The 11538-nt window shown below is 40.4% G+C and overlaps 1 protein-coding gene across 1 annotated transcript; it reads right to left on the bottom strand.

Moving 5' to 3' along the window:
• Positions 1–2194: 2194 nt before the first annotated feature.
• TMEM212 (transmembrane protein 212) lies at positions 2195–11153 on the bottom strand. The gene is made up of 3 exons (XM_068547416.1): positions 10995–11153; positions 3575–3634; positions 2195–2590 (listed from the first exon to the last, which is right to left on the bottom strand). Exons 1-3 carry the CDS (start codon positions 11151–11153, stop codon positions 2195–2197), a joined length of 615 nt encoding a protein of 204 aa, XP_068403517.1.
• Between the last annotated feature and the right edge of the window lie 385 nt (positions 11154–11538).

Below are 11538 nucleotides of genomic sequence, written 5' to 3'. Positions count from 1 at the left end.
TGATTTTGTTTTACAGTACAACCACAATTTCCCCCAAATTCTCCTTCAAACCATCACTTTTTTCTTTTTTACAAATTTTCATAGCTCTTGAGTTTCCTGCTATGTACTATATTTACATAAAAGAATTTTACTTTTCAGGCAGACACTTAAAAGTGGGCAGGTTTTAAAAGCACTTTCAGTGTTCTGTTTATATGAAAAATGTGTGAATCAGCAGCATATTTCACAGTGTTTATTAATAGTTTTAAATAAAAATTTAAAAATATTACTTATCCCTTTCAGCACAGTAGAGAATCTAGCAACATAACTACACAGAGGTTCATTAAAAGTAGAATCACTACATAGAATTCTGTACTCCAGCAAACGATCCACCTTTCTTTCTAAGAAAGTTATGTGTTTTCTAGAATTTTGATAAACAATGCATTTATTTCACTGCTAGAAATTGTGCCTAATGTAGCTGAGATTTCTGCATGGTAACAAAGGTTTGTTCAGGCTTCCTGAGCTCCTTTTGGTCTCGGGGCAACAGTGGTGTATTTATTAATACAGGACATCATATCCCATTATGTCAGCCACTCATCCTCGCTAACGAAACGTGATCTGCCACCCCTATGGATTAAGTGGTGTCAAGTCATCCAAGAATGTTCAACAAAGACATGCTTGTTAAATTTATCTAGAACTCTCACCCAAACCAGTGCTGCATTTTATGCAAATGGGAAAACTGAGATTCTGTCCAGAATTGATACTTAGTGCATTGTGTGCTAGGAAGAGAATTCTCATCAGGATCTCTTGGGGGCATGTGTTAAAAACGCACGTTCCCTGCCTCCAACCCCAGAATTTCTGACATAGTGGGAATGGACCTGGAAGGGATGCAGAAATCTAGTTTCACAAAAACCCTGGGTGTTTCTGATGTCACTGATTCCCTTTGAGGAACGCGTTGTAGTTGCATTGGGTCCTATACCTAGCTCAGAAACCACACAGCAAGAAACTGTTCTGAGCAAGATGGGCAAAGGCAAAACCCTGAAGTCACAGAACTTTGCTCTGCTTTCAATTAATTTTCTCTCTCTCCAGGCACTTTAGGTGGTCTCTCTGTTGGGTTTCCATGGTAAGGCGCTGTTGGCTTACCAAGCTCGGCGTATATTTTTTTCATTCTTTTCTCCCTATCCTCCACCCTACATTAAACCTCAGTGTTGTGAGGGTCATGCTTAAAATGACAGCCAGATGTCTGATTAGCTATGCATGCTAAGGGGTTATGACTGTCAACTTTTAACGTGTGGTTCTCCTACGCATATGTTCCTTAGTAAATAGTCTAGAAAGTTAGGACATTTGCCACAAGGGAGAATTCTCAAATACTAAACTTCTACATGCCCTGGCAGTACAGCGGGGGCGGTGATTTGGGTCTGCTTGCCTTGTTTCTCGGCAAGTTTCTTGTAAAATCAACTCTGTTCCTAAGAATGTACAGGATTTCCTTTGCAGATTTATGAAGAAGTTGAAGAGGACAAGACTGACCACAAAAAGCATTGAGAGTGCCAAATTCTTGTCTTCCAGCTTTACTGGTTGGTGCTGATAGGATGAAACTGGAAAAAAATTGGCTAACATAACCCAAATTCACTTGACCCTGACATAATCCTAACTTGAATCATAAAGCCAGTATAAGAGTTTGCAGTGAGAAATACCTCTTTTCAGAGGGAGGTTGTTCAACCCACAAAGGAGGGACCCAGTATCAACTGTAGGAATTTGGAATCAGAAATCACTTGTGCTGTTTTCCCAGTGACCCCGCTCTAACCCTCCTGGAGGCCAGAGCCTTGCATCTTAATGGTCTGGCAGAGGAGCAGAAGAGGCAAGGAGGGGGATGAGGGAGCCCAGGACAAATCTGGCCTGATGAAGAAAAATAACTCTGGGTTCTGAATCTGGTCCTACTAGTCATTAAGCTGTGTGACCTTGGGCAAGTTATACAAACTCTTTAGCCTCCGTTTACTATCTGTGAAATGGGAAGTACACTGACACATACTAAATATTCAGTTCATAATTCTATTATTATCATATTAAAATTATTATCAGCCCTTTTGGAAAAAGTTAGAAAGCTAAATCTGATGTTGATGTATTATATATCAGCCTCTTAGCTGGAGTAGAAGTAGAAAGAGTAGGAGAATTTTGGTTATACAAGATACAGGGGTAAAAAAGAGAGACAGATTAAGTATTAATATACCAAACTTTCCATTTTAGCATTTAGGATGGAACAGGAACTGGCTGCCCCTTTCTGGAAACTTACATTTATGTGTCCATTCCAGATAAGTCTTGCAGAAAGTGTGATGAACGCTGTCAGGGACACACAGAGCATGGCAAAGCTCAGGCACAGGTCTAAAGCTTGAAGTGTCAGGTGGTACTCTTCATAGTGTGGTGGGTCTACACAAACTGATGGGAATTTTGCATATGGAAAAGGAAAGGCAACTGCATAACCAAGGTAATTGGTCCCTGCAATCCCCCAAAAGGAGTAGAAGCAATACGGGCCAAGGAGAGCAGATGCCAAGGCTACAGTAAAATGAAGTGGACATCCCAGGATGCTCAGAATCACAAAGGTGAAACTAGCTTCCCACTGAAAATAAAGCAGAAACAAATGTTACTTTGGGAACTAGATTTTTCAGAAGCTTTTTAGCAATATGTGGAAAGAAAGAGATGCTGGCTATTAATCTTTCCTACTGGGAAATGAAGGAGAAATGGGTTACAACCATCTCTTTAGGCCGTTTTGCCTTCCTCTTGAACCTTCACTATGGGAGAATAACATATCAACCCACTGGAGCAAAAATGAAATCAACTCCACTCAACACATTTATTTACTTACCTCCTATCATGTGTTGAGAACCAGTCTGGGTGGGAAAACAAAGATGAGTGAACAGAATCCCTGCCTTACCCTAGGACCTTGTTATTCAGTGTGTGGTCTATGGTCCAGGAGCACTAATATCCCCTGGGAACTTATTAGAGATGTAGAGACTCAGGCCTCACTCAGATCTACTGAATCAAAATCTGCATTTTAACCAGATCCCCAGGTGATTCACACATTTATTAAAGTTTGAGAAGCCCTGCTGTAGCCATGGGAAGAGGAGCTATAATCAAATCAAGGTAGTCTTTCTGTACCTTGGGATTTACTTGGCTCTATACTGTTGAAATGCAAGATATCACAGACTTTTCATCCTTTTTTAGAAGAAGAAGTAACAGGGAGATTGGAAGGAGATACCAAATTGAGGAATTGAGACTTGAAAATACATTATTAAAAACAGAGGATCCTATAGATCCACTTTTTCAGAATGAAATTCAGGAAGACTAACACTGATTCTGTCCTCCCCAGACTACACTATCTAAATACAATAATCACAGGAACTGGTAGAAAATGTTTGGAGCAGGTATCAGATAAAAATTATGCATTTAAAACATCATTTATTACTGAAATTCATCATAGTAAGGCATCTATTAGATAGGATTCAATTATAATCAGAAATCATTCTCTGTGTTCCATCCTGAACTAGTAGAGATTTGACCTTCAAACTTTCTCTGCCAACCTACTCGATGTCTATACATTTACCAGGTGTCTCTGAGTCCACTCTTTGTGAGCCAACAGTAGGAGTATACCAGTCATGATGGCCTGTGAAAGGAAAATGGAAAAACAACATCCCGTGAGAGAAGGTACCTCTGGAAAGAGTTCAGTTTGCTTCACGGTTTGACAACTTTATCATAAACCAGAAGGAATAGCAAATGGCTAAATGGATTTATGGCTCTGATCACCTCCTCATCCGTGATGACAATGAGGAAAAGAAGCCATCAGTGTCACAGAGACATGATTCACACAAGCTCATTTTTTTGATTTTCTATGTTGCCGTTGCCATCACAATTATAACCTTTACTACTGTAAGATGTCACTGCAGTGAAAGCTTGGCTTTAAAACCCTTGCCGTATGTTTTATTTTGATTAATTGTCTATTGTTCATCTTTTTCCAAATTGCTAAATTTACAAATGGGAGGAACTGAAAAGGAAACGTGTCACAGAACCGCACCCACCCCCCAAACCCTCCCGGCAGGCAGCGGTATATCTTTTACTCTTTGCTTTCTTTTGAGATTCTGTGGCCTCAGCCTGCTGGTGAGCCCTGTCTCTCAAATAACAAAGATTATCATTAGAATGAATGCATGATGGGGCATTTATTGTTCTGGGGGTAGTGGTGTCCAGCTTTTCAAAAGAGAGTTCTTCATAGTCTCCGTTGAAGAAAAAGCCCCCAAATGCAGAATGAAAATAGTTCCACAAAGGAGGGAATGGTGTCACCAGAACTGAGCAATAGATAATGAAAAAAAAAATCTGGGCTCATCTTCGCTTCGGCACTGGGTCTGATGGAGACCTTTGTAATCAGAGTCTGGAAATTGCTTATTCCCAACCCATAAATCATTTGTTCCTGGTCAAGGAATGTTTTGAGGTTGGGAGAGAAAACCAGGAAGAGATGTGCCTGAAATAAGATACAGAATGAGGACAGGTTTAAAAAGAGTTACAATTTAGGGTTTTGACAGAGAAATAAACATGACTGTATGTATAGTATCAACAGGGGAAAAAAATCAGAGCTTTTACCAATATGGTTTTGTGGGATGTTGCTTTTTGTAGCTCCAGGTCTGGCATATTTATTGTTTTGAGACCTAGCTTTTCATTTTCCTGGCATATTCTATTTTGAATATTGGATTTAGAGAATCTGAGAGCAAGGGAAAAAAAGCACGCACACGTACACTCACACAAAACTTCTCATGTAGCTAAGCCTGACATTCCAGACTTTGGCATCGCCATACCATATAACTCCCATGGATAAAAACAGAACCATCTGCAATCAAAAGAGGTTGGCTTGATTCTGCAAGAGGAAAGCTTCCAAGGGACCCTATGGAGGTTGAGCCAGCATAAACAGTACAACAAAACAGGAGAATTATTAAGAGCAACTGTAGCACTGATGCTAAGCCTGGGGCTAGTCTCTGCTTTCAGAGGCAAAGCGTTCAACTGACACGTCACTCCTCTGTGTGAGAGAAACACTAAAGCAAACGAGATAAAAAGCAAAGGAGATGTCTCTGCTGGTTGAAGTCCAAGTAGATAGCTGACATTATCAGATGCTTAGATTCCAGGTTGCCTTAACTACTTTGGCACAAACTGTTTCTTTCCTTTCAAAAGTTGAAAAATCCTGCAGAATTGCAGTTGCCTGTTATTTCTGTTGTAGCTGCCAGCTTCAATTTTGCTTTGTTTACACAAAACTTTGAAAAAGATCTTTCATGGGGGAAGCTGGTGTATGAATGCCGTTCAGTAACTTGTTAAATCCACCCTGAGGACTGTGGCTCAGGAGCCAAGCACACCCATCTTTCCTGGTGCCCGGCCGTGTGTGGGAGATGGAGTGCGGGTATTCCCCCAAGAGTCACAGGCTTTCCTTTTTCTTCCTTTCATTTTTTAAAAAAAATTATTTTTAGACAGGGAAGGGGAATAGGATAAAAAAGGAAGAGATTTGGGACTTGTCTGGTGGTCCAGTGGTTAAGGCTCTACGCTTCCAGTGCAGGGGGCATGGGCTTGATCCCTGGTCGGGGAACTAAGATCCCACATGCTGTGCCACGCAGCCAAAAAATTTTTTAAAAAAGGAAGAGATCTGAAGGAAGAGAAGTCAAGTGGGAAAAGGAAATGTGGGAGGGTCTGGGAGGTGAAGAGTTGGGTAGAACGGGGCGGTCAGGTTGTGAGGACGGGCGGAAAGGAAGCCATGCCTGGGGAGGGTGGGAGTGCAGCTGGAGGCCCAGCCCTGCACTCTCCACCCTCAGCTCTCCTTGACCGGCTGTGGACTTGCTCTGTGGGGACAGTTCCAAGGACATTACTTGCAAAAGTTGCTGCTAAAGTTTTGCATGCTAATTGTGACCCCTCCCACTAAATCTTTAAATGGCCCCAGTAAGGATGCAGTTCCCAGAAGCAGATGAATTGAAGGAAGCAGAGAGCTTCACAACAGAAATAGAAACTTTTAGAGGAATTATTATAACATGGGCTAATTTATTCACTTACGGACATCTATTTTGGGTCTACTGGGAACAAGGGATGTGATAGGCACTATGCCGATGGAATAATGATAATAACGTTTAACATTTATTGAGCACTTATTCTATGCCGGGCACTCTACCGAATGCTTTACATGTGTTAATTCATTTAATTTTCATAATGAATGACCCTAGGATGTAGATAGTCTCCTATTTTTAAAATGAGGCACAGAGAAGCTGAATAAGATAAGCAAGCTCACCAAGCAATAATTATACAAATAATGGCTCCAACTCTCAACGGAATCTATAGTCCAGGTGTGAAAGGAATGAAGGCACTGTGGGGGAAATATGACTCAAAGCAGGTTTGAAGGATGGACGTGACGTCAGTGGGAGATGCAGAGGGAAGGGCAGTCCAGGCAGCCAGGGTAGCAGCCGGTGGGAAGGTCGGTTCCTGGCAGAGAGGAGTAGGAAATCAGGCTTGAAAGCCACGTGAGGTCAGGGTGTGGAGGGCCTCAAAATCCAGGCTAATATATCTGAACTTGGTTTGGACAATGAAGCAACACTAAAGATTTTCGAAGACGGGGCTAGACCAGCACAGCAGAGGTTTAGAAAGATGGGCCTGTCATTGTATGCTTGCTGCGTTGGCCTAGAGGTCTCTGTAGGACCTTGGTCTTCAAGCTTTTTTTTTTTTAACCTTTACCCATAGTAAGAAATATATTTTGTAACATGGTCAAGTTACAAATATTTTTACATCTAATCAAAATAACAATAACTTTATTATGTGTAATACACTGTAGTGTTCTCTCTTATATTCCATTCCATTCTGTCCCATCCTATTCTATTCTATTCATATTCTATATGTTTAAATGCTAGCTACCCAACAGGTTAATTTTATAACCCATTAATGTATAGATTCCCACAGGTTGGTTATCAAAGTTTCAAGGCATAAAACCTGAGTGGGGCAGGAAGTGGTAAGGAGGTGGACAGGTGGTGCATAGTGAGAACGAAGAAGAAAAAAATGCATAGGGATTTGCCTCGTAGGAAAAATAAAAGTTGGCAATGGATTGGATGTGGTGGGGCGGGAGTGGGGCTGAAATGGGCTGGTTTTGGGCATTGCTGCCCTAAGCACTGTCCTAAGGACCAGTAGCACCTCCTCCCTTGGGAAGCTGTCAGACATGCAGAATCTCAGCTTCACCCTAGACTCACTGAATCAGAGCCTGCATTTGAAGATCCCTGGGTGATTTATAATGCACATTTCAGTTTGAGAAACACTAGTTTAGAGGAAAGGATTGAGTCAAAAGTCACTCCGGGGTTTGAAATTGGGTTCAAAGACTGGGAAGTCAGGAGAAGGCATAATTGCTTTTGGTGGTAAGATGATTACATTTTTGGACCAGTTAAGCTTCCAGAAGCTTAGGATATCCAAGTGGAAAATGGACCATCAGCTGATTGGAAATCACAGGACTGTTGATGCTATAAGAGACTTGAGCATTGGTGCAATCAAGTCCCTTCTCTAATGAACGAGGAAACTGGAGCTTGCATGGGTGAGTCCAGCCCTACCTTTCTCCGAAGTTCCTGTCTCCAAGCAGGGTTCTGGGTGCTCACGGTTGGCCAAGTCCCTGGACCCTACAGACTTTAGGTCCTGTTTTTAAACTCAGTGCACTTCAGTCTGTTCATCAGAACTTGATCTACAGGCCAGGATTTCCAGGATTAAAGTAGAGCTCAGTCCTTATGGCTCAATGATCTCCTTGCTACATACTTTCTAGCAGCTGATGACTTTCAATAACCTGGTTCAGAAATCCTAGGAAAACTGCTTATCGTGTGGCTGTCAGAATTGAGCTAGGAGAGTCTGAGGAGGAATATTTGTGAAGAATTTAGAAAAAGCTTTGAAAGAAAGGCACCGAACAAACACAAAGTATGGGTCACTTCTAAAATCTATCTCTTCCAATCTCAAAAGAGATATGGAGTCATTTTCAAAAGGAAATATGTTTGAAATGTACAAATTATCTTTCTACCAGAGGAAGATACACTTTGCAGGCAAGTTGAGAAGTGATTGGCAGGGAAGGTTGTGGGATGAGTCAGAGACCTTTGAAGTTGACCCTGATCAGACAGAGCTGTGGTTCACTACCAAACTCACTAGGAAAAAAATCATGTTGTTCCAAATTTAGACATTATTGAAAGAGTGAGCATTCTTATTGCTTTCCTTCTGGTGAGGATTTTTTCCTGCTTTAGTGTAAATACCAGCTTGACCTTTATTCTTTGCCACCTAATTAGAGCTCAACTGTATAAGGAATTCTGTACTGTCAGAATGGAGAGCACGGCATTCACCACTCATTCGACAATAGGTATCAAGCAATATTTAGCACGAATACCTAGCATGTCACTTACTCCCTTTCAAGTGCTGGAGATATAGCAATGAACAAAATAGGAAAAAAAAAAAAATCCTGCCTTTGTACAATCTACATTTGGGGGGAAAGGACAAACAAACAGACAATAAGTTAGTCAATTATGTTGTATATTAGATGGTGTTATGGGGGGAAAAGTAGAGCGGGGGATGAGAGATTGAGAATGCCATTTGTTGGGGAGGTCTGCAATTTTAAATAGGGTAATGAGGGAAGGCATCAGTGAGAAAGTGACATTTGATCCAAGAATTGAAGAAAGTAAGGGAACAAGCTGTGTGTGAGAAAAGGCTTCAGGCAGAGAACCGGCAGTGCAAAGGCCCTGAGACAGAAACATACCTTGCCATGTTTGAAAACAAAGAGCCAGTGTGATGGGAAAGACAAGAGCTAAGGGAAGAGTGGTTGGAGATGAGGTCAGGAGGTAACATGATAGGGAACTCAGCGGGTCGTCAGGGAACAGAATGGGAGAGTGAGGCAGGTGGCAAGGGATTAGGAACAAAGGGTTTGGACAGAGAGTAGGGCATAAATGAAAGGCATCGTATTAACTAGCATTTGTGTAGGGCTTTAAAATTGGCAGAGCTCTTTATTATGCAGTCTCTGAGCAAATTGTGTTCATTCTCTTTGAGCCTCTTAGGTTAGACAGTTTCACATGGGCTCTCTTTACCTGTGAAATTCCCCATTCTACAGGTAAAGGCAATGAGGGACTGGTTGAATGAGGGCACTGCTCTTGACTACATACCAAGAATGTTAAAGTCAGGATTTGAACAGAGGCCCACCTCCCCAAATCCTAACTCTCTGACTCTACTTCCGCATGCTGTCACTCTCAAAAAATCAAAAAGCCACCAATTAGCTATGTGCTAGAGATTTGTCATGTCATTTCTCTGGGTCTGATTGGTCAAACAGATGTTTGGTGTAGAATAAGCATATATTCAGTAATCTGTGAACTTAATCAAATCACCAATATCTGTTGACTATAGTATGATAGACCCTGCAGGGATAGGCAAAGAATTATAAGAAAGGGACACAGGATTGAGCTATAACCATGGTTTTGTTAAATTTTGGGCCAGTTGTAAAGTCAGAATTTTTACAAAGTTAACTACAATAGAAAGTATCAGAATTCACTTCACATAGAAGGTTAAGTATTGTTTTGTGAAACATATGTTATATAAATCTAGTTATATGTATATTTCAGTATCTCTCTTTTTACCTTGAGAGAAATATATAGACGTATTTATGTACATTCCAGGTCCTGATGTAAAATATTTTTCTTACTCTGGGTCACCAACAAAAAAGTTTGGTAGTCATTTATATAAATGCCATCACTGCATTCTAGTAGATGTTTAATAAACATTTCCTTGAATGTGTGGTTTGGGGTAGTTGTTGGGGGAAAGAGGAAAAGTTCAAGACTTGGGTGGTGGTGTAAAAGAATACATAAATAAAAAAAAGAAAAATACCATCAAATCGTTTCCATGTTCAGTTCCACGCTCCCACCATCCCGCTTTCCTCCATCTGCACACCATCATTAAACCCCACTAGACCAAATTCTTTTAATATTGAGATCTTGTTTTATTCTCCATTGTAACTCAAGCATGTAGTAGGCTATCAATACATATTTATTTATTAAGTAAATTAAAATTATATTTCCTAGGGTCTTGCTTTTAGATGATATCTCTGTTAAGTTTGATTTTTTTAAAAACGTAAAGTATTGCCCCTCCTGAGAGTGGCTACATTTTAAGAGAAAACTCCATACGATCAAAAAGCTTCAAAATCAAATTGTCTAGTCTCCAATAGTGAATGTCAGGCATCCCAGGAAACAACGAGAGAAGGACTTGTTGGATGTTTGGGCCTTTGTAACCCCTCTTCGATCATGCTTCCATGGCAGCCACCTACTCCCAAGACTACACGCGTTGGTTTCTTTGACCCAGGGAGCTGAGGTACCAGTGTCATCATTCACCTGTGTGACCATTCAACGGACAGACATTGAGCAGTTACTTAGTACCCACGTGTATTTGACACATGCAAATTTGGCAACATGTGAAGTTAGTAAAGCCCATCACTCAACTTCTTCAATTATTTTCAGTTTAAGCAGTTGTGTTCAAAGAAAAAGATGGGAGAACTAAGATTTGGGGCTTGTAAACCTTTCCGTCACATAAACACACCCCGCTGTTTCTAATAAGAGCATTAATCTGAAAATTATTTTACTTTGCTCTTCATTTAAAAATTATTTTTCATGGTTCATATTTTTTTCTACATTCAAATTTTGAAAGATAGATTCCGATTTCTCAGAATGTCCAGGTAAAGATGATTAAAATAAAATAATTTTTGAAGAATTTCTCAAACAACATTTTCACTATAGTATACCTGATATGTTGTAGATATGATTAAATGATATTAAGAAAACCTTATATTTAAAAGATAACTAATAGAAATCAATGTTCTAAGGTAAAATCTGATTTTCTGTAGAATTTTAATGTCTTCATATTGTTGGAAAACTTTAAAAGGACATGTTATTCTGGTCCCTCTTTCCTTCTCTCTTTCCTTTATTCTCTCAACATATGTAATAAAAATATTTTCTTACCAAAGCTCCATTCCAGATGGGACAAGCAATCCAGACACTCCATCCTGTGAACCAAAGCTTGTAGGAGAAGACTGGGAAGAAAGCAATAACTCTAGAGAATACACTGAGAGCCCCCAGAGTAATGAGAATCCGGCCAGCAGTCTTGTATAAGCCCTGCATTTTCCTCTATGACTTGGGTCCTAGGTCTCAAAGATGTTTTGTTACCAAAACATGAGAGTATGTCAAGCCTCAATAAACAGAAGTTTCTTAGAGACAGTAGCCATGACACATGTGGACTGTTGATCTACTTGGAAACAAGATCATATTTGTTTTCAGTGAAATAATAATAAAATGTAGTGATATAATCCTTGACATAAATTTGACACAATAAATTCTAATACTAGTTTTTCTCAGAGAGAGAAATCATTCCTCTTGTTGGGCTACCGCCTTCATTCCCTTCATTCTGCTCTGTCTTGGGGAGTGACCACTTCCTGGCTTAATCAGATTCAAAGGCTTGCTGACTGAGCTAATTGTTTCTCAACTCAACCTGCCTGGTGGTTCCAGC

Source organism: Eschrichtius robustus, chromosome 6, assembly GCF_028021215.1.
Source record: "Eschrichtius robustus isolate mEscRob2 chromosome 6, mEscRob2.pri, whole genome shotgun sequence".
Classification (NCBI taxonomy): Eukaryota; Metazoa; Chordata; class Mammalia; order Artiodactyla; family Eschrichtiidae; genus Eschrichtius; species Eschrichtius robustus.
This window is presented reverse-complemented; position numbering and strand designations above follow the sequence as displayed.

Excerpts from the sequence above, each read along its gene's own strand:
- TMEM212 (XM_068547416.1), bottom strand. The coding sequence starts at position 11,153 with ATGCAGGGCTTATACAAGACTGCTGGCCGGATTCTCATTACTCTGGGG. Across the intron at positions 3,635-10,994 it reads CCATCTGGAATGGAGCTTTG|GCCATCATGACTGGTATACT; the intron begins GTAAGAAAATAT and ends TTCCTTTCACAG. Across the intron at positions 2,591-3,574 it reads AGTGGACTCAGAGACACCTG|TGGGAAGCTAGTTTCACCTT; the intron begins GTAAATGTATAG and ends CTTTATTTTCAG.